Below are 25000 nucleotides of genomic sequence, written 5' to 3' on the forward strand. Positions count from 1 at the left end.
CGAAACAGCTATCATTCAATACACTTTTTTGGAAAGATAGTCGAGGCTCGTGGAAGAGTTATCACACTGAACTCATCAGGACGTAACAGACAAAAACAGAACGCAGAACATGCATGCATGGAGAAGGAAACTCCAAGGAGGAAAACCTGGGACATGAGGAAGAGGGATTTGGGAGGTAGGATCAATGAGGGTAGAAAAGATCATGGTTTTGGATTGGGGATTATCTGAGATGGCAGTGAACAGCTTTCATGAAGACCTGTAGGGAAGGATGAGATTGAAGAGGACATAGAAGTTGATTCCACAGGTGGGGAAAAAAGAGGAACAAATGAGTGGAGGTGAGCAGTGATCCTGGATTTAGGTAGTTTCACCAGAATGGAGTTGATGGTGGTCTGTGTGAGCTCTGCAGAAACCTTGGGGGGGGGGGGGGGAGGACAGAGCACAACAAGAGCAGAGGGTGCAAGACCAGCAAGGAGGTGGTGGAATACAGAGAGACCACTGACCTTTCTGTGATGGCTAAGTGATACACCCATAGAGTTAGCATCAGCGCAGGAGATTCCAATGATCTTGAAGGCCTTGGTTTCTACAGTGTGCATCGAAGCTCTTTAGGTCCCTGATCTGTTCTCAAAAATTACGTCCTCAGAGAGTGAAATTTGAGGATGACCACCGATTTTTTTTCATCTGCAGTTCTTAATCTTGGTGCCACTATGGACTAGATCCTATATATATATATATATATTTTAAATATTCAACATATTGCAAAAGTATGTAAATCAATTTCCTTTAATCTGTATATAATGGAGCAAATAAATGTACGTATGTAAATACGTACGTATCATCTACTCCTCGGAGAGGATTTGACCTGAGAAGCTGAAACTTTCAGGGATTAATGAGTGCACCCTGAAGTAATGCATGTGCAAGTTTCGTTTGATTCCATCAAATTTTGTGAAAATTGTAAGAATTTTGAGAAAAAACATGTGCAAGGGAGAGGGGGGGGGGATTAGTTAAATTCGAATTTTCTGAGCTATATAACCACAATGTATTATATACACATGTTTTTGCTTCATATATGTAACCCAGGTTAATTTTATTCTTGGGAGCGATCGAGGCAGCAGTCTGTTGCCTATACACCACCCTTATCAAGGGATGTGTCACAAGAATGTGTTGCCCACTTGTAACAAGATCGCACCTTGTTTGGGTGCTCTGCTATAGTACTGATAATCGTAAAGATAATAACATGACCCCCATGGTGGCTCGCGCAGGGAGCGGGTGCTTATAATCTTTATTAAATTGCTTGAATCTGTTCATGTTTAAATTGAAGAACAATTGTAACCCTGATTTGTGCTCTCATCACACCATGCTTGCATTGCTGCAAATTACTGTTGATGAGTTAAACTGCCTCTTCTCTCAAGCCCCTCAACTTTGCTGAATATGGCAGCAAGACATGTAGTTCATGATCATAAATCTGATCATATCTCTCCAACCCTTTCGACTCTTCACCGGTTTCCAGCACCTCGACACATTGATTTCTAAATATTGTTGATAACTTTAAAAGCTAAAAACAAACTTGCTACTGCCTATATGTCCAATATAGCCAAACCTTCCATACCAGCAAGAATGCTTATACAATCTTTATAATCCTAAACTATCAATATGCCTTTTAAGATTCGCGTAATAACCCCATTTATGGTTTAAAGAGAATTCACGAAATCCCATCTTAGTGCTGTTGCTTTTTGTTAGTTTTATTTTTCTTTTACAAAACCATATCTTTTGCAGTTGCTTGGTTAATTTTTTTCGATCAAGTTTTCTTTTACAATACAAGTAAAGTGCTTTGAGATTTTATTCCCAAATGAAAATACGAAACCAATTTTATTGATTCCCTTTGTGTGCAGTCTTTTTGGCTACTGGTTGCATCATTGGTTAGGGGGCGCAGTTATGCCGCTGATGCAAAGCCCCTATTACCAGTACACTGGTACTCATTTTGCCGACCTCGGAATCATGACAGGCTGAGTCAACCCCCTGGTGTTAATTCAGCGGGTAAAGGGGCTCGGACTCAGGACCCTAGGATCCCAAGCCACCACCCTAACCGCTAAGCCAACACCAGGCTAATTTATTAATTGAGCTGCTAATTCTTCATTTTTGCTTTTCTTGCTTTTTCTCTGTATAGTGCTTTGATATTTTGTTTCTGAATGAAAAATGCAATGTAAGATATTGATCGATTGATTGAAATGAAGTTTGCCAAGCCTTTCACAGAATGCGGCTTTGAGCTAGTGTTCAACCAGGTAACCCCAAATTATTTCAGATTTTTTGCATAATTGCACTGAAGTTGATTTGATCTATGTATTTCCTTCACATGTACCCTCAAATTGTGGTAAATAACGGCAGTTTTGTTAATTTTTTTTAGCTCAACCCCAATGCCGGTCAACATCTCCACTGCGTGAATGTCACAGTGTAACTCGGCCAAAGAGACTTCAAGCAGTTCATTTCTCCAATGGTTGCACGCCACATACTCAGGTGCCTTTGAATTGCATATTGTTTTGATCTGCTTTATTACCTCTGCCACCAAAGGTGGACTGAGGTTATGTTTTCACCCTTGTCTGCCTGCCTGTCTGTCTGTCTGTCTGTGAACAGGATATCTCAAAACGTTGTGGACAGATTTGGACAACATTTGGTGGAGAGGTTGCATGTGTGACAGAGACGAAATGATTAGATTTTAGTGAAGATCTGAATCCAGATCTGAGAGTTTTTAAATTTTCTTCAGTGATTCTTCATCATTGAGAGATGGGGGCAAAAACAATATATCGCATGTTTCAAAAAGTTGCGGACGAGGTATGACAAAACAAGGTGGATGAGTTGGTTAGGAAACAAGAACAAGCTGAATCGATTTTGGTTCAGGTCTGGATCCAGATAGGCCTATCAGTGGGATACAAAACGTTAAGTGTTCAGCATGACGGAACTATGCACTCTACCGAGTGCCGTTGTAGTTGTCTTTGTGGAGGAAAATTGTTTGTAGCTAAATGGGAAAAATCCAATTGAGAGACGGACTCATTTTTTTTTCTTTCTCTTTGAAATACTCACCTTATGCATAAAAATTATGATGATAAATGTCACTGCCTAGTGAGACATATTTGACTTGATATTTCTACAAGCTTTAACAGTCATGTTGGACATGCAAGGGTGTTCAAAAAGTTGACACCACCTGTGCAGAATGTCTTGGTAGTTAATGTTCGGCAGCCTTGTGTCACCCGTTTGAGTGTCCAAGTTCATTACAATTCAATATTATACGGTAATGGTAATATTTCAAAGAAACTAGTACACGGTATGGCCACAGGAGAGATTTTCAGATTAGATAGGTCATTGTGCTGTCATATTGATCTGATAACTGGGGGTAAAATATTAACAACGAATATGATAAGACGATCCACGTGTTAAAATCTACAGGGTATAAATGTCAAAACAACACCAACATTGATGAAAGAAAATATATTCTACCTCCCACACAAATTATTAGTCAGATATTTAGCTTCTAAAAATATCGACCTCTATAATCGAGAATATCCTTGATACTAATAAAGAATCATCATCCCAAAATTAAAAATACCCGTAAGTGTTTTGGGAGAGTTGCAATGAAAATGTATGCCAAGATGGCCTTAAATTTAGATTTTGGTGGCCATTTTGGATTTTTGCTTATCAAGTCTTAACTATCCATTTTTCAGCTTGACAACAGGAATAAATTCAGCACTCCCAAAATCCTTTGGGAAAAAAATGTCTTCCAATTTTTACTCAAAAATGCCTAGTCTGGTCTTTCAGAGCAACTTTTTTTTTTCTCCAAATTCGGCACTAGACTTCTCGGGGGGGGGTCCATGTGCTATGCCCCCCCCACCCCCAGAGATGGTTTTCGAACTGCTTTATGCATGTGGCTAGTGGGAGATGGTTTATGCGCCCGCAAAACGTGAATAGCCGAAGCACAGGGGCCATGAAAGGAGAGGCAGGTAACATTTTATACACCGCAAATATGCGGGGTCTGCAAATGTCAAATCAACGAATGTCGGGGTTTCAAGGTATTACCTTTCCCCTCATTGTAAAGCCTCCCCTTATATCTCAAAATCTGTTTCAGCTATTAACCCAAACATGGGACCTACACAATTCCTACAAAGTTTTGTAGCTATCCCCCGTTGCATATCTCCCCTAAATCAAAAAATGTACAAAAGCTATTCATGTTTTTTTTTCTGTTTCTTAACCATAAATCCCCCTATGGGGCTCCCATTATGCAAGCCATGTTTGGTAGCATGGCTGTACAAAGGGCTGATGTGAATAGTTGGACCCCAAATTAGAGAACTCCACCTTCTCCCTACCCCCCCCCCAAATGACTGCATTCCCTTTTTTACTCCCCATCATCTCCCGTTATGCATGCCACGTTTGGTAACACTGCAGCTCATAGTCAAGATGTGAATAGAGGATCCCGATTATAGAGAACCCCTCTTCTCCGTCCCCACCTAAAATTCCCTTCACCTTCAATACTTCCCTATTTCACTCCCCCATTGTCCTCCATTATGTATGCTACATTTGTTTGCAATCATGCAAGTTACAAAGATCTCTGACCCACTCCTCCAAATTGTCCCACCCATCCAAGACACTCGTCATGGGGCCCCCATTATGTTTGTGAAGTTTGGTGGCCCTACAGTGTTTCATTCTCAAGAGATATAAGCTATAAGCATATACAAGATATAAGTGAACGGACAGATAGACAAAGAGAGAAAAGGAGTCTGACAAGAAGGACAGTTTTGTGTTTGTATCACCTTCGCCTGAGGCGAGACGGGTGAGCAAATGTCCCGCATGTGGACCAATAAGTTTATTACATTTGCTCAGCATCGCCCAGGCAGTCTTGCCACATGCAGCGAACCATGGGCCATTCTTCAAGCTGGAGGACATTTCATGATTCAGGACAAAAAGAGTGAGTAAATTGCATGACATAGTTTCCACAGATATTTGGCCATGACTGCTTTTAAGGAGAAATTATATTTGAAAGGAAAATGAAACAAATGCAAAATAATAAGGGAAAATAAAAGGAACTAGTAGAGGTACATTTAAAGTACACCGCTCCCATGCCAAATAAATAAATAACATATCCGAAGGGAGTGGTATACAATAAATGATTGATTAATTGCATAATTAAAATAAATAAATAATAGTTGTAAAAGAATTAATTTCTTAATCCATTGGCTAATAGCATACCTAAACCACCACTGTCTCATCCGAATCTGTAACTTTTTGAAAAATTAATCGAAAAATGAATAACTAATTGATTAATCAATAAATCAAAAATTTTGCTTTATAGCCAAATTACTTGTTCACTGTCATGTCGAAATATCATCTTCCGAGCTCAAAAGGTGCCTGAGATAGTGCCCAGATGAGAAAGAAAATACATAAGTAATTAATAAATCGATGATAATTAAGTAAATAATCATTGAATTGATTAATCAAAAAATAAATACATTTTTTGCCGAAGCCTTTGTTCATTATTGTGCCAAAATTTCAACTTCCTCGCTGAAAGGACTGGCTGAGATATCGCCCGGAGAAACAAACGAGAAACCAAACGGAGTGAAAACTGAGTACGCCCTTTTGGCGCACATCATCACGGGCGCCAAAGTCATACAGCACCTGGAGATGTAATATGGAGGGGTGGTGTACAATAATGTTACTACGAATAATTTATTTATATTGTGCTTTAATTAGTCTTGGTGTATCCACGTACCTATATTTTCGCTTTTATAATGGTTTTCTCTGCAACCGCTTGTCCGATCGATGCAAAACTTTAAACATAGGAGGGACTTCCCATGGAAAGTCTTTTATTGCTATCTCTCTGACATAATCGGTCACATGGTATGCCAGCCATATTAGATTAAGGGAAAAATTTGGACATCATTTTCTCCAAAACCACTTAACGAAAATAATTGAAACTTGCCATATGTCAACTCCACATGGTGTTTATAGGGTGATAATGATGATGTCATTGGTGAAGTGGTATTCCAGCCAAAATTGGTTGAATTGAAGTTGATATGTTAGAAATCTGAAACTTCTTATATCTGATATATGATCGGATGTGAGTGGAGAATTAAATGCATGACTTTCATATAACCCATGCTAGGAAACTATGTGACATAATACAGGTATGTGGGCCATAAAATAGCAATGGGCCAAAATAGTAGCGTGTTCAGTTAACGATGGTATTTTTGTTCAGAATGAATGCGCGAGGTGATACTGTGTGCTCTACAAGTGCCATTCTAATTATGATATATTTTCAAAACAGGAAAGAGTCATGTGAGTATAACAATGCCAAATAGTTAGTTGAAGTCTATTTGATAGAAATATTGCAAACAGACCGTTTAAGCTTTGTCATTTTTGTCGCAGATCCAAAGTGTCTACCATTCGTTGCAAGACCTTAGCAGTGATCAACTCCGGCTTGCCAATGATTTTGAACAAGAAATAGAACGAAGGACAAGGTTAGGCTGCCTTGTGAAATTTTGACATTTCGTTTTATATGGCACTGTCACAAAATGTTGAGGCATTTGATTAAAATGACTGTTTTAAAATTGTTCCAAATAGTAGTGTACTGCTTAAATCCTTCTTCTTCATCATTTCGCTTTATATGGGGTGAGGCTGATTGGTACCAAGCTGCTGCTGCCCCACAGTTATATGCATAATAGCCTGCTCCTCCCCTGCCCGCTGACTATCTCCAGCCAACTCTCTCCACTCTCCCACCACCACCATCTTACTTATATACATCCCTCCTCACATGATATTTCCATCTCAGCTGAGGTCTACCTCTTTTCCTCCTAACTTACTCTCTCAACACATCTGCTTTCTTTGCCATTCTCTCTTCCTCCATCTGCACCAGGTGCTCAGCCCACCTCAGTCGGCTCTTGACCACTCCCCGTCACAAATTGAATCCGAATGTATACATTTTACAGTCATAATTGGATATAGTCATTTTGCATTGTGTGCAAATTATTATTACAGTGCTTGCAAAATCGAAGAATTGCAAGTGCATTATTGTCCCCCACCCCTCTGACAAGGTCGAAGATGGAGGACAATAAAATGAGCTCCGTCCGACCGACCGACCGATCATCCATCCATGTACTTTTGTGTACGCGATATTTCAAAAAACATCGAACATTTACCTTTCATATTGCAGATATATCTATTTCTCATCGTATTATCTCACCCTAATTAAATTAATGCTGTGATTGGCTCAATTATGGTGCCATGGCAACCATCTCTGTAACTTGGCTTGTGTATGCAATCTTTCAAAAAACATTCAAGATTGAACTTTCATATTTCACATATCTGTTCTTCACACCACCCAAAAGGCAGGGAACCTAGAGTATCAGCTGCTTCTTGTATATTCGTTTCCTGAGTATGTCTGCCCATTAGTCACCTACAGGTCACGGTTCTCGACCGATCTTCAAGAGATTTAACCAACTGGTGGAGCTAGTCAAAAGCTAAAAAGCTTCTTGTTTTTTGAGGTCAACAAGTCAAAAGGTTAAGGTAACGTAGAATTGAAAATTTTCATCCGATTGTCTTGACATCTTTTTGCAGTATATATATACAGGGTGTCCCAAAAAAATATAGAACTTTTCATCTGCAAAGAGGATGGTCATAACCAATATTTAAAAAAAAGATATATGGCTGGATAGAAAGCTGAAAGGTTGAAGTTTATTGAACCAATGTCAAAATTGCCACCAAAATTTAAATTTTGGTTTAGAATCGTCGTTTTCTTTTAGACCACATGTTCGACGTAGGCTCCACGTTGTCCGATCACTGCCTGCAAACGCGTTGTCATGTTCTCCATCACTTTGGGAAACGTTTCCTGAGGAATGTTCTGGATTTCTCGGTGGATGTTTTCCTTCAGCTGATCAAGAGTCTGAGGCCTAGTGTTTCCATAGATTCTGTCCTTGAGATACCCCCACAAGAAGAAGTCTGGAGGAGTAAGGTCACGGGAATACGGTGGCCACTCAACGTCTTCGTAGAGGGAGATAAAGCGGCCCTCAAATGTTGGTTGAGAAAACGCCTTGTTTCCCTGGCTGTATGGGGCGGTGCCCCATCCTGCTGGAACCACTGGGTTCTCATCTGGATCAGGTTGTTTCTCCTACGGGCCTGAGTACGTAGCTCAGGCAGATAGAATTCCTGAATCATTTCGTGATAGTTCCTCTGGTTTACCGTGCAAGTGCATCCCTGGTCATCTTCAAAGAAGCATGGACCAATTATCCCATACCAACCAACCGCCACCCACATGGTGACTTTGAGAACAGATCGAGGCACCAGTTCAGTTAATGCATTGCCAGGATTTTCAGTTCCCCAGTACCGAAAGTTTTGCTTGTTTACCTCCCCGGACAAGTGAGCATGGCATTCGTCCGTCATGTGAAGTTTTTTGAGGAAGTCTGCATCTTCCTCCAACTTTCCTGAGAACCAATTTGCAAAGTCGAGTCGTTTGCATTTCTGTTGATCAGTAAGCACCGTTTCCGTTTGAATTTCGTATGGAAAGGCATGAATGTCTTGGCGAAGGATCCTCTGAACAGTGCTCTTATGAATGTTTGTCTCGGCAAATAGTCGTCGAATCGATATTTTTGGACTCTGAACGACCGCCTGTCTCATCATTTCCACATTTTCTTCACTACGACCTGTTCTCTTCTGACCACTGTGACCCTTGTGAAGGTCAGAGATGGTTCCCACATTGGTAAACTTTGCGATGGTGCACTTTATTGTCTGAAAGTTTGGTGCATGGCGCAAGTGGATACCGAAATGTCTCGAGTAAAGACGTTGCACCTGTATGAGACTTTTCATCTGGTGCCAAAGTTCAACAATTTTCGTCCGTTGTTGTACGGTCAGTCTTGGCATTTTTCTGGCGCTTGCTTGGTATCAAAATAAACTTCAGGGTCTCTGCAACAAGAAATGAAGCATTAGTGACAAAATTACTGCTTTTCTAGGATCAAACGAAGCATTTTAAAAGTTGTATTTTTTTTGGGACACCATATATATATATATATATATATATATATATATATATATATATATATATATATATATATATATATATATTGCAAAATATGGTCTGAGGCCTCAGTCGACCCACATTCTCTTGATGGTGTAGGCTCGCTGGACCCTTTAGTTTGGACCTTTTTTGTTGTTGCATACTTTATCGAGGCTCGTATAAGAGCTAACACACAGAACATATAACAAAGGGAGCGGGAGACAAGAGGAGCGTGAGAGGAAAGCACAAAACAGTGGGGAACAGAGACATTATGATATCTGTGGAAGAGAGAGGGATGGGGTACATAGAGTAAACTAGATGGACACCACAGGGACTTTCAGGAAGGAAAGCAGGGAATTTGAAGGAGGTGGATTTGCGGTGAATTAACAGGGGGAGAAAAGATCATGGTTTTGGATGGGGGGGGGGGGGGGAGATAAGAGATGGTGGTAAACAGCTGTTTTGAAGACCTGGAGGGAAGAGTGGGATTGAAGAGAGTCTGGAAGTTTGTTCCAGAGGTGGGGAAAAAGAGGAATGAAAGAGTGAAGGTGAGCAGTGATTCTTGATTTTGGTAGTTTTACCAGAAGGGGGTTGCTGGCAGACCTTGAGCGCCCTATGGAAATATGGGGGGGACAGATCATAGACAGAGCGGGGGGGGGGGTTCTAGCCGGAGAGCAGACGGTAGACCACAGAAAGACCACCAACCTGCCTGTGGTGAGAGAGTGGGAGATCCAAAGACTCAGCCTCATTGCGAGAGATACCAATTATGTAACACAATGATCCTAAAAGTCTTGTTTTCCACAATGTGAAGCCAAGAAAGGTGTGAGGCAGGAGCACCAGCCCAGAGGAGAGAGCATTACTCCATTAGGCTGCAGATGAAAGCTTTGTATATGGTCAGGAGCTCAGGTGTGTCAAGGAAGGATCTTGCACAATGGAGGATGCCCAGTCAGCAATTGGCTTTGGAGGCCTGCTTGGAAATATGGCTTTCCCAGGAGAGATCATGGCAGAAAGTGAGATCTAAAAGCTTGAATGAAAGGACGTCTTCAAGAGGATTGTTGAGAAAGTAGATGGGGGGTGGTTCAGATGGTCCTTTTCGAGAGACATAGTGAGACAAAGTTTCTGGGAGGCTTTAAATCCCTTTCCCCATGTTAGACCTTTTGGACCTTTTGTGGCTCTTCGACCCGTTGGACCCCTTTAGACCGCTTCACCTATGTTAGACCCCTTCACCCATATTTGACCCTTTGGACCTTTTGTTGCCTTTGTACCCTTTCAAAATTATTAGCTTTTATAACCCTTTGGGCCATTTCAGACCATTTCACACCACAGATTGATGCCAAGACACACATCACACAAACATTAATAGTGTTATTGCAATATACAGAGGAAACCTTTTTCAGAGTAATGAGCAAACCCCACCCACCCAGAGGGTGGGTACACTGATTGTTTGAACATAATTTGCATATTGAGTCACTTAATTTGTTCACCAATGAAAAGCTAGAAGCCTATTGTTTTTGAGGTCAAAAGGTAAGGTCAGAAATTAATTTTCACCCAATTGATGTGAAATTTTAACAAAATTTGCATATTGTGTCACTGAAGTGGTTCACCAATTAAAAGTTTGAAGCCTTTTGTTTGAGGTCAAAAGGTCAAAGTCACAAAATCATCAATTTTCATCCAATTGGCTTGAAATTTGAACAGAGTTTGCATATTGGGTCACCACATTGGTTCACCAAAAATCAGAATGATCGTTTTAGCAGTTTTGACATGCCAATGATTTCTAAGACAACAATTTCACCACATTTAAATGAAACGGGACATTTTGTGATTTTATTCTTGTCATACCTCAATAATTTTTGTACACCGCTCATTCCCAATTCCATATCCAGGCAATGCATGACGTCATTGCCAGGCGCCAAAGGAAGGGAGTACTCAGTTTTTACTCCGTTTGTTTTTTTCTTGCTTTCTTCTTTGTCCTGGTGATACCTCAGCCATCCTTTGACCTCGGAAGCTGAAATTTGGTGACAAAAGTGAAGATGTGCTTTGGCAAAAACTTTTTAAAAATGTTTTAATTTATCAATTAATTATTATTTATTTATTAATTACTTATTTATTTTCTTTCTCATCTGGGCAATATCTCTGGCACCTTTTGAGCTGGGAAGCCGATATTTGGACACTACAGTGGCCAAGTGATTTGGCTATAAAGCGTATTTTTGATTTATCAATTAATTATTTAATTTTTTTGATTAATTACTTAATTTTCAAAAGGTTACAGATTCAGATCAAACAGTGGTGGTTTAGGTATGTTATTAACCAATTGATGAAGAAATTAATTATTTTATGATTAATATTTATTTATTTTAATTATGTATTTAATCAATCAATCAATTATTATACACTGCTTCCTCCCAATTCCGTCTCCATGTGCTGCACGGCGGCATCGCTGGGCACCAAGGGCGCCCCAGCAACGTGGCACACTGGAGGATTTGTTATTTATTTATTTATTTGACATTGGTGCAGTGTACTTTGAGTGTACCTCTAATTGTTCCATTTTTTAAAAATTCCACGATCACTGCTCAACTCCACCATTTATTCCTCTTATTTCCCTTATGTGGAACCAACTTCCACATTCTCTTCAATGTCATTCTTCCCTCCAGGTCTTCAATACAGCTCTTCACCACCATCTCAGATTACCCCCCATCCAATTCCATGATCCTTTCTACCCCTCATCACCTCCCTCCCTCCCCCCATACTCCAATTTTTTCCTTCCAGTTTTTCCTTCCAGAGAATTTGCTTATGTATCCATCTTATCCACCCCCTGCATTCTCCCCTACCACTCATCCTTACCTGCATCTCTTGTTTGTTTGTCTCCATATATTTTGTCCCATGGCTCTGCTGTTGGCATTTTCCCAATATGTTTCTGCTCTTCCTTTTGTTCTGTTGTGTCTTGATCCGTTTTGTGTTCTAGCTCTTCCACAAAAAAATAGGCAAAATTGAAACCTACACGTCTTATTTGCATGTATGTGTCGGATATGAGTTTAAAATTTGGTCAAAATTAATCAAATGCCAAGGCCATTTGGAACATCATGTAAACCACATATGTAAATGCAGTTCGAAACATGTAAACGCAGTTAGAAAGTGTATCAGCCAAATTTGTTATGCGTATCATTCATTCATGTAAAACACTTGATATGTCAAATTTTTTAATTTGCCAAATTTCATTTTCCATGGCTACTATTTTTAAACCTCTCCCTATAGGGTAGGGGAAAGCTTGTGGCTGTTTTTAGGTTTGTTTCTACAATTAGTGCCACCAATTTTTATTGGTACAAAAGAGTTTCCTAGATCCCATCCCATAGGAGTACGAGACCATCATTTTTTCTTCCTTCAATGCCAATTTCGAGCTGTATCAATTTCCGAACTTTATCTCGGAGTTGGCTGGGACTTTCGGAATGAAAATTTGCATCCATAATGGGAATAGAATGTATGCAGAGTTCTCTTGATGTTTTTCTTAACCTTGACCTAATTTTAAGGTAATGACCTAATTATACACATTTTGCCATTTTTCACCATAACTCAACTGAGGTTTATCTGATCAGAACGAAATTGCTCTCTTACAATAGCCTAGAGCAAGGTGCATTTACGATAAATTTACATAATCACTCTCCGAGTTAAAGGAGACCACTTGTAGTACTAAACCATCATTTAGGTTTTTTCTATTTTTTTTTTTCCTGCCAATATCCAAGGACTTTCAGAATTAAAAGTAGCATCACTCATGAGAATAAAACATATGTAAGGTTGATGTAAATATGACCTAATTTTTAAGGTCATGACATAATTATAGACATTTTAGCATGTTTCACCAAAATTCAACCAAGGTACGTCTGATGGGAACAAAATTGCCCTCTCTAAATAGCTTTTAGCAAGACACATTTATGCTTCGTTTGCATCATACCCCTCTGAGCTAAATGTCAAGGTCAAATAGTGGTCTGAAAAAGAATGCGTTTTTTGACATTGCTCAATTTTGCCATTGCGGAGTCTCAAAGACTGCTTGGCCTTCGAAGATGTTGCATCATAATAGTGGACCTGCACAGTGGGCCTGCACTGAAGTTGTGCACCTGATACTTGATTCGTGTTCTTGACCTACTTTTTCGGATTGTGACCTAATTAACAAAAAACACCTTTTTGATCATGACTTGAATAATATTCCTCTGATTTTCATGATGTGAGTTTTGTGGAGAGATAGATGTGAGTAAATAGGGACACATTTTCTTAATTTACACTCCATCCCTAAATGTTGAAGGTCAAAGTCATATGGCAGTCTGAAAATAATATGGCCATCGTGGGTGCTGGGGGAGGCTTGTCCTTGGCGATCGCTTTGTGATCTCAGATATCTAGTTTACTCTAGTTTATTTTGATTTACTATGCACATCTTTCTTGTTTACTTGTTTGTGTAGTCTATTGAAAATTTATGTGTATTTCTTTGTATGTTTGTGTTTTGTTGATACTCATACCCTCCATTCTTAAACGTATGTTTGCTTTTTTTCCAGAATAGAACTTGATACTCAGCAATCTTTGCGAGAACTATCAGATATGGTCAGGATGTCAGGCGTAACAGATGAGGTATGTTAGGCACTTATTATTCCACTGCACTGTTATTTGAATTTAAATGTTACCTTTCAGGTTTTCTTAAAGTAGTTTTGATGTGCTGCTTATTAGTCTGTTTGGTGTTTCCATCATGACACACTGCCATAATGGTGCAATCCCATAGTAAAGTTTGTATCATGTAATAGAAATAGATCCTATTTTTGGATGTCTCAATTGAGTCACATGTTCCTTTGGTTTTCATACATGCAAGAGTGGATTTTGTGTGCATGTGGGTCCATTGGCATCTAAACTTTGCAGATGGTGTCTTGGCAGTATATCACTTGGTGCCAATGTCATGAGCTTAGCTAAAATTCTGCTGATCATTCCATCACATGCTTCTGATAACCTTGTCAATGCCATTCTCGGGAATTTCGTTTCACTTTTCATGCAGGAACAAGGTCAACTCTCAGATTTTCTCAGGTGCTCAAGACCGGGATTGAAATTTCTACCTGTGGTGTCATAGAGGCGCTCTGTGAGATGGAGACCCTGCCACATTGAAGTCCAAGGCAAACACGAGTTGATGCTGGTGGTGGAAATCAATCACCATCTTAGCCCTGTGTAGTCAGTCTCCTGTTGTTTAACATGAGGGTTAGACTGCATTCATGGTATTGGGCTTCTGGGACAAATACTGGTCTGTGATGTCACCAAAGCCATATCCTGTGAACCTCCCTTCCAGGATAAGCAGCTCACCTTTATCAGTACAGTCTTGAATTATCCAGCTGATACAAAAACAGGCTTTTATCTTAAAAATCCTCAACAATTTGATATTATTAGCCAATAAATCTTTACCCCATATCTCACCTATCATGGATTGCAGACTCCTTCCAGCAGGGGGTGCTGTTCTCTCACCTCACACAACTCACACTGTCATCCACACATAAAATTTTACTACTCACACATTTTATTCTCGCTCCACTTTTCAAAAAAATGAGATGTTTTAAAATTTTTTATAAACTTATCTAAAATTCCAATTAGCCCACAATTTAGACGTCAATTTATCAATTGTCCTATGTCCATGCTGTTCTCTACCACACTTGTCGTGATGCTAACTTTCACTACATATGACGGCCCCTTTGTCTTGGGCCGTGTTGTTGCTCTTGGCTCTTTAGTTTATCTTTGCCCCGTTGGCTCCTTTTACTCCTTGGTCGGCCCTAAGCCTGATGTAGCTGCCCATATAGGCCTCCACCTTTTCTCTATGGCTCTCAGCAAATGGCTGTCCTTATTATGACCCATCTGTCCTTATTATGACTGGTGGAATTTCTCTTTCCACCTTCTGCTCAGCCAACCTGATACTACCCACATTGCTCTCACTCCACATGGCACACATGAAAACACATCCCACAGGGAAGATTCTAGCAATCCCCTATCTCCCCAGACTACTTCTCACCATGCATGTGTGTCCGTGTATCTGCTGAACCCTGCCTGCTCCTCCAAGCGGTCATACCTCTCCGTCAGATCGCCACGCATTTGTTCTTCACCAGATGTTGTCCACTCTGATCTGCAGGCACTCAACCACATTAGATTTTATTGTTTGCAGACCCACAGTTACTTCTTTCTTAAGTTGTGGCTCTGGGATGGGTGGCCAAACACTACACTCCCCGTGGGCTCCTCTGCTGCACTGCATAATGTGGTCTCTACTTCACTGCATGCCATGATCTCTACTTCTCTGTACCCCTGATCTATATTTCACTGCACCCCATGATCTCCACTGCCCTGCAACACATCATCTACACGGCACAAACCAATGGCATTTACACTACACTACCCCATGTGCACATCCCTATCATGTTGGCCACAATGGGCTCTGCCTCATTACTCCCCGTGAGTTGTATACTGCACTTGTTGGGCACCACTTTGCATTCCTCTGGCTCCACTCTCACATTACTAATTGGCTCCACACACAAGCCATGTTTAAAGACCTCCCAGGGACCACAACCATAATCATTCAACATGTCACCCTGACTACAAATGAGCCTGTTCAGTCAAAACCCTTCCGAAAACGATACATTGACAGAGTCCCAAAGCAGGACTTACAGGATATGTTGGAGATTGGGATAATTTGACAGTCGAATTCTCTATACACATCACCATTCGTCATGGTTAAGAAAAAGGATGGCACAGAGTGTATGTTGACTCCTGGAAGCCATATTGATCACTGTATTTGTTCTAGAGCCAATGGTCACAGTCATCGATGCCTACCAGAAGCGCAGTGAGAAGTATTTTACAAAGGTTGACTTGAGGAAGGGATATTGGCAGATGCCGATAGCTGATGAAGATGTGTACGAGATGGCATTTGTGATGATAGATTGCATCTTCAAATTTTTGAAGATGCCATTTGGGATGATATACTCAGGAGCTACATTAGAGTGGGGCATAATGAGGTTGGTGGTTGGAATGGAAAATGGCGATTGTAGGATTGATGTCATGGGGCGAGCATGTTTCCACCCTGAGTGAGTTGCTCCGCAGAATGTCAGCAGCCTTCCTCACAGCTAGACCATCTAAGTTTGCAATCATGACATACAGCTTGAAACTCATGGCTTACCAGAGAGAATGTAGCTTGTTTGGCCTTCATGAAAACAATCTGAAAATATCAGGGACATGCTGCGGCCCACGACCAAGAAGGGTGTGCGGTCGTTTGTGGATCTGACTGGATACTACCAGGACTATACACCTTATTACGTGGCCATTTCAGTGCCACTTGCAGAATTGACCAGAAAGGGACAACCCATTAAGAGAGAGTGGGGTTCAGGGGGTGCAAGGGTTAATTGGAGGGTTTGGGGGGAAGTTTTCCTCAGGTGAAGGCATACATGACCCTCAAGTAACTTCTCATCAACACCTACATCTCAAGACTATCAGACCTGAGAGCCATTTTTGCTTCAGACCAATGCTTCTGACATTGGTATGGGAGCTGTTATTTTGAGGCTACACGAGGGCAGACTCTTCCCTGTGGGTTTCATGAACATGAAGTTGTTAAATCGAGAGAAGAACTACTCCAACTATCAAGAAGGAAAAATTTGCTGTTCTTTGGGGCTTTTTTGAAATACAGAGTCAAGGCTTGTGGAGGAGCAAAAAAATATAACGGATCGGAATGTAACAGAACAAAACAAACAGCAGGAGATGGGGAAACACACACAACAGCAGGGTTGAAGGACAAAATAGAGAGAGACTTCGAAGATAAGAGATGTGAGGACAAGGGGAGGACACAAGGGTGGCCAAGATGGATTCAGAGACAAACTCTCAGGAAGCAAAAACTGGAAATGTGGAGGTTAAGTGGGGGATGGGTTGAGTTAGAAGTCGAAAACAGGAAAGTTGGAAAGGTGGGCTTGGAGAGCGTTAACAGGGGTAGAAAAGATGCTTTTGGATGGGGATGATCCAAAATGGTAGTGAACAGCTGTCTTAAAAACCTGGATGAAAAATGAGATTGAAGACTGTATTGAATGCTCAAGATGTGTCCAGAGAGATGGCTCTAATCTCTTCTCTGACATTGAGGTCCTCCATCCTTTGTTGGGAGAGCAGAAGCAGCATGTCCAAGTTAAAGTGACGTGGTCTAAATCTAAACTGATGGTCAGAGATTAGGTCATTGGAGAGAGGAAGGAGTTTGTGTCCACTGTGATTATGGATTCAATGACCTCGCAGATGATTGGAAGGAAGCTGATAAGTCTGTCATCAAGGGGATCAATTTTTGTACCTTGTTTATGGAATGCAGTTTTGTTGGCTGATTTCCAAGCAGGGGGAGTGCAAATGATCCTGTGAACAGAGTAGAAAGAGGATGTGCAAGAGTAGTAGAGCAAGTTTTTAGGACACATGAGCTGATGCCGTCTGGTCCAGTTGCAGATTCAGAGTCAAGGGATGCAAAAAAAATATCCACCTTCTCAGGTGAAAAGACACAGAGTCCAGGAGCAGTTGAGTGTGACAGGGCAGGGTGGGTACAGAAAGAGAGGGCGTGGAGACACAATATTTGGAAGCAAACACAGATTCGAGGTGTTCAGCCTTTTCACGAGCGGAGTTGGTGCCATTTGGATTGAAGGAAGGGATGGAGGGGAAGCATACTCCAGAGACCTACTTAACAAGGTGGTACCAGGTTTTAGAGGAGGGAGACAAGTCTGAAAGTTCATTTTTGCTTTCCGAAGAGTCGACACACAAGTTTTGGCCTTTGTGGAGTAATCTGAGGTTGCCTTCATTCGGATTTGCCTTCCAGTATGAGAAGGTCATTTGTTTCAAGGCAACTGCCTCACCACTTGATTCAGTTTACCATGGGCAGGAGGATGGGTATTGTAACTGAAGAAGAGATGTGATGAATCTGTACATAAGGGAGAGCAGGTTTCTGGGAAAGAATTCCCAGGCTGAGTTAATATCATGGGTGGTAGATATGGGAGACCAGTTCTGAAGTGAGATGGCTGGTTGCAGTCCCTGCCAATCTGCCCAAGAGAATTGCCAGACTCGCTGGCACTGAGGCTGTTGTGTGAGAATGGCTGGAGAGATGTTGACTTTCAGATGCACATAATCAGATGAACCAATTGTAGCAGAACAAGATGAAGATATATTAAAGGCAATGTTTATCATCACCAAATCTAGAAGTGAGGATTTTGACAGAAATCTGGTTTGGAAACTCTACAGATTGAGTGAGTCCCACAGGATCACATAAGTCTTTTGCTGAAGTGACATGGCTGGTAAGAGGTACCAACACCCAGCCAATTGGCATGGTGACAATCAAAATCACCACCCGAGGAAGAGAGAGTCAGGATGAGTGGTTAAAAGTTGGGCCATGTTGTTTGAGAGAGATAGAAATTGAGTCGTCACTATTTTGAGGATGGAACAACACACAGACAACCAAGAGGTTGGAGTGGAGGGGAGTCGCAGCCAAAGGTACTCCTGGGTTTTTGGAGGTGTAAGAGCAGTACATGGACGGGGAAATGGAATTCTTGATGTAGAGTGTGACTTCGCTGCCAGGATGGGGTTCAGGTCGATCCAACCAGAGGAGACAATAGCCATGGAGAGACATTGAGTCACAGATATCCTTTAGGAGGAAGAAGTCTGTTAAACAGATGATGTCTGGTTTATTGGCGGCAGCCTGGATTTGATACATCTGTCAGGTTGGAGCGGATGTCTCGGATGTTTTTGATCCACACAGTTGGAGAAAGGGGAGGAGGAGCTGCTGGCAGGGTATAGGAATGTGGAAAGGAGTAACGAGCAGGGGCTGGCTGCTTCATGTATTGCTTGTGCTTTATCTTGTGAATAAACATAAGTTTAGCCAACAACCACCTGCAAGAAACATCTATCGATTTACAGTACTTTGGGTTTTATGACAGTGAGGTTAATTTTTCATCGTTTTGTGCAGTTTTTGATCATTTGTGTACTGCAGCTGTGAGGCAGTTTTTATTTCTTCATGTTTGTTGTGTGTGAAATGTAATTCACAGTCTTGATTGTTGATTATTTTGGGGAATAGTACATCTCTTTGGGCATTGTTTTTGATTTACTGCTTCTTTATTCACATATCTTAATCACGATGTTCTCCAAAGTCCCATTATAAACTTCAGAAATTGACTCGGTGTTTGCTCCACAGGTGCCGTCAGCTGACTTAGAAAAGTATGAACAACAACAGCTGGAAATGTTGCAGCAACTCAAAAAGCATGGTCACAAACAGCAACAGACGGAACCTCAACGAGCTGTGCAGCCAAAAAGGCCAATACAAGTCTGCCATAAGGCAGAAGAACAAATTGTGAAACAGGGTCAGAGACCCATGGATGCTGAGGGTGAGGTGATGCAGCTATCTGAGGTGGGGTCAAAAACGATATGTAACACCATATCTCAAAAAGTTATGGACTGATTCAGGCGAAACTTGGTGGACATGTTGGATGTGTGACAAGGACGAATTGATTTGATTTTGGTGAAGATCCGAATCCAGATACAAGAATGTTTTAATTTTGTAATTGATTCCTCATCATTGAGAGATGGAGCCAAACTTGAAACGTAGCATGGTGTTTGAAAAGGTTGTGGACGAGTTATGACAAAATTAGGTGGATGAGTAGATTTGGTGACAAGAACAAGCTGATTTGAGTTTCGTTCAGATCCGGCCTATTGGTGGGATGCAAAATATAAACTGCTCAGCCAGGCGGCGGTATGCACTTTACTGAGTACTGTTCTACTTGGGTTTTATGTTCATCCATCCATCTGTTATTGTTATTTTTGTTACCACAATCACTTGTGAACCACTCAAGTGATTTCAAACAAACTTGGTGAAATTATGGACTGCAATACATATGTGAACTGATTTGATGTTTGGTTCAAAAGCTCAAATATCATGTCGCATTCAATTGAAAATTATTTTGAAGACTATAACTCGAGTTAGAAACATCTGATATTGTCTTGTTTCTACTTTTCTCTCTTGCGCTCTCTCTCTCTCTCTCTCTCTCTCTCTCTCTCTCTCTCTCTCTCTCTCTCTCTCTCTCTCTCTCTCTCTCTCTCTCTCTCTCTCTCTCTCTCTCTCTCTCTCTCTCTCTCTCTCTCTCTCTCTCTCTCTCTCTCTCTCTCTCTCTCTCTCTCTCTCTCTCTCTCTCTCTCTCTCTCTCTCTCTCTCTCTCTCTCATCTGACCTTTAATTTTCACTTGACCTTTGATTGATTTAATTGAGATCACATGTGGCAATTTCATTTGGGACCATGCAACTTGGCTCGGTGTTGGTACCTTTCCCACCAGCCATGGCACTTCAGCAAAGGACTTCTGTGACTCCATGGCAATGACTCATTTTGTGAACTTCCCCACCTAGATTTCTCCCAATGGTAAATCCTCTCTTCTGGACTAGGTGAAACTAACTTTCCCACAAATGTCTCCTGCTCTTCTTCTGCTCAAATTGGTTCATCTGATCATGTGCTTGTGAAAGTCAACATCTCTTTGGCTATTTTCAGAGAGCTGCGTCAAGGCCAGTTAGTCTGACAGTTCACTCAGGCAGGTTGGCAGGACTGCAAGCAGCCTTCTCACTTCAAGACTGGTCTCCCATATCTACTGCCCCTGATGTTAACTCAGCCTGGGAATTCTTCCACAGAAACCTGCTCTCTCTCTCATGTGCAGATTCATCCCCTCTCGTCTTCAATTATCCTACCCTTCTTCCTGCCCAAAGTACACTGAATCCTATGGTGAGGCAGTTGCTTTGAAACAACTTGCCTTCTCTTCCTGGAAGGCAAATCTGACTGAAGGCAATCTCAGTGCATTCAAAAAGGTCCACAACAAGTGTGTGTCCACACTCCGGAGAGCGAGAAAACACCATCTGTCCAACTTCCAAAAATGAACTTTCAAACTTGTCTCCCTCCTGTACAACCTGGTGGCACCTTGTTAAGCCTGTCTCTGGAGTATGCTCCCCTTCATCCCTTCACTCTCTTCAAATGGCAACACAGCCAACTCCACTCTTAAGAAGGCTGAATGCCTCATTTCTGTGTTTGCCTCCAAATTTTGTGTCCTCAATCCCTCTCTCATAGCCCATCCTTCCCTGTCATACCCAACTACACCTGGACTCTGTCTCTTTTGCACCTGAAAAGGTGGAGAGGTTCTTTCAACCCTTGACTCTGACTCTGAAACTGGACAGGACGGCATCAGCTCACGAGTCCTAAAAACCTGCTCTGCTGCTCTTTCACATTCTCTCTCTGCCCTTTTCACCTTTTCTCACCACCAAAAAACAGATCGTCTAAACTACAGACCTGTCAGCTAAGTACTTCTAATTACCAGCAAGGTGATGGAATCCATCATCGTAGTTGATATGAAATCCTTCCTTTTCTCCAACAATGTCATCTCAGATCACGAATTTAGTTTCAGACCAAGTCACTCCACTTTGGACATGCTGCTTCTACTCACCCAACAATGGATGGAGGCCCTCAATGTCAGATATGAGATCAAGGCCGTCTCTTTGGACATATCTCGTGCTTTTGATACAGTCTGGCATCCTGCCTTGCTCTCCAAACTGTCTGCCTATGGCATCAAGGACAACTCCATGCATGGCTTGCTGATTTCCTCCACTCCTGCAGCCAACGTGTGGCTCTCAATGGAATCCTTTAATCTCCTCTCCATGTCAAGGCTGGAGTGCCCCAATGTAGTATTCTGGGCCCAATCCTATTCCTGATCTTTAATGCTGACTCTGGAAAATCCCCTTTTTATATTTCCTGATGACTCCACCCTCTGCCGTGACATCCATCATCCTTCAGATAGGCCGGCTGGGGCTTCTTCCCTCTCTTAAGACTTTGACAAAATCACCAGCATGTCAAACACTTGGAATATGTCTTTTAATTCTGACAAATCTCACACTTTCACTTTCTGTCTCAGAAAGGACCTTCTGGCAACCTCTCATGTCTACTCTCTTAACAATCCTCTTGAAGAAGTTCAGTAATTCAAACTCCTGGGTCTCACAATCAGCCATGATCTTTCTTGGGTAAACCACATTTCAAAGTTGGCCTCTACCCTTTTTAACCGCCCCTCCCGCCACCCCACCTCAATCCCGCCTCCTTCCAAATTTCCAGTTTTCCCTCCTGAGAGTTTCCTTCTGTATCGCAATTGGCAATCCCATGCATCCTCTCCTGCTACCATCCTGTTTCCCCCCTTCTATACTGTTCCTTTTGTCCTATTGTGTCCTGATCCATTCAGTGTACTAGTTGGATTCAGTGTATTAGATAGATGGTGTGGATAGCTCTTCCACAAGCCTTGACTACGTACACAAAACAGGAAATTTGGTGGATGATTTGGGTAGGTGACAAGAACAAGCTGGTTAGATTTTGGTTAAGGTCCGGTTGCAGATCTGGCCTATCAGTGGGAAACAAAATGTGAACTGTATAGCCTGGCAGATGTATGTGCTATACCAAGTGCTGTTCTGGTTTTGCACCTGTATCTTAATTATGATGTTCTTTGAAGTCATCTCATAAGCTTTAAAACATGACACAGTGTTTGCTCTACAGGTGCCATCAGCTGATGTGGTAATGTATGAACAACAGCTGCAGATGTTGCAACCACTCAAAAAGAAAGAAGGTTTGTGTGAGGAGCATGGCCACAAACAGCAACAGACTGAACTGCGACAAGCGGCCCAGCCCAGCAGGCTAATACAGGTCAACCATGAAGCAGAAGAGCAAATGGTGAAACAAGGTCAGAGACTCATTGATGTTGAGCATGAGGTGATTCGACTGTCTGCCTATTTGTCAAAGGCTGAAGAACAACTAGCCAACGCAGAAAAAAAGTGTGAAGAGGTAAGAATGATAGGATTAGTTATGATTAACACCATGATTTGCTTGAGATCCACACACTGGGAAACTATCTGAATGTAAGACCGCTTCTCCATGCGCCCTGACTTTTCAAACGTCCAGATTTTTTATGGGCCGTCACACATGTTATCCGGAAGCCTCATTCGACATGACTGCACTTATCACCTGGATATCACGTTCACATAACATGCTTTTTCCTTCTGAGGGGGATTGCTGATCCCAAAGTACAGTAGGTGGGCTGAGTCACCAGTATGGGTATATGCTTGCATTCCAACATTGCTCAAGACAATTGCAAAAGTATTGGACACACAAACTGTTCACGTTTATAATTTGTGCCTTGTCATGTACTCATTCCTGGAATGTGTAAAATGAAATGGCAGACAATACAGGCCATGAAACACTTTTTGAACAGAGAAATACAGCAGATGCAATCAAGGGATGGGAGGACTTGGGGTGGGTGCAGCCTTCCATGGCTGGCACTTCTTTCAAAAGTTAAGTGATCCAATGACATTGTGAAGTAAATAACAAAAAGAAGAAAATTTCTGTTATTTCTTGCCATTTAATTTGACACATTCCAGGAATGAGTAAATGATGTATATATATGTATATATATATATATATATATATATATATACATATATATATATATATATATATATACATATATATATATATATATATCTATATATATATATATATATATATATATATATATATATATATATATATATATATATATATATATATATATATATATATATCTATATATATCTATATATATATCTATATATATCTATATATATATATATATATATATATATATATATATATATATATATATATATATATATATATATATATATATATATATATATATATATATATATATATATATATATATATATATATATATATATATATATATATATATATATATATATATATATATATATATATATATATATATATATATATATATATATATATATATATATATATATATATATATATATATATATATATATATATATATATATATATATATATATATATATATATATATATATATATATATATATATATATATATATATATATATATATATATATATATATATATATATATATATATATATATATATATATATATATATATATATATATATATATATATATATATATATATATATATATATATATATATATATATATATATATATATATATATATATATATATATATATATATATATATATATATATATATATATATATATATATATATATATATATATATATATATATATATATATATATATATATATATATATATATATATATATATATATATATATATATATATATATATATATATATATCTATATATATATCTATATATATATATATATATATATCTATATATATATATATATATATATATATATATATATATATATATATATATATATATATATATATATATATATATATATATATATATATATATATATATATATATATATATATATATATATATATATATATATATATATATATATATATATATATATATATATATATATATATATATATATATATATATATATATATATATATATATATATATATATATATATATATATATATATATATATATATATATATATATATATATATATATATATATATATATATATATCTATATATATATATATATATATATATATATATGTCTATATATATATATATATATATATATATATATATATATATATATATATATATATATATATATATATATATATATATATATATATATATATATATATATATATATATATATATATATATATATATATATATATATATATATATATATATATATATATATATATATATATATATATATATATATATATATATATATATATATATATATATATATATATATATATATATATATATATATATATATATATATATATATATATATATATATATATATATATATATATATATATATATATATATATATATATATATATATATATATATATATATATATATATATATATATATATATATATATATATATATATATATA

At 39.1% G+C, this 25000-nt stretch overlaps 1 protein-coding gene across 3 annotated transcripts in view; it reads left to right on the forward strand.

The window, feature by feature from the left end:
• Nucleotides 1-25000, forward strand: part of CEP128 (centrosomal protein 128) — a 126577-nt gene that overhangs the window by 18755 nt on the left and 82822 nt on the right. For all 3 annotated transcript variants that reach the window (XM_085858469.1, XM_085858470.1, XM_085858468.1), the window contains 5 exons: nucleotides 2402-2511; nucleotides 6409-6500; nucleotides 13567-13639; nucleotides 19227-19439; nucleotides 22599-22883. In XM_085858469.1, coding sequence (XP_085714595.1) covers nucleotides 2402-2511; nucleotides 6409-6500; nucleotides 13567-13639; nucleotides 19227-19439; nucleotides 22599-22883 — 773 coding nt within the window. The remainder of the gene's footprint in view (nucleotides 1-2401; nucleotides 2512-6408; nucleotides 6501-13566; nucleotides 13640-19226; nucleotides 19440-22598; nucleotides 22884-25000) is intronic.

This window comes from Eptatretus burgeri, chromosome 15, assembly GCF_056783735.1.
Source record: "Eptatretus burgeri isolate ZD-2024b chromosome 15, Ebu_testis_v1, whole genome shotgun sequence".
Lineage (NCBI taxonomy): Eukaryota > Metazoa > Chordata > Myxini > Myxiniformes > Myxinidae > Eptatretus > Eptatretus burgeri.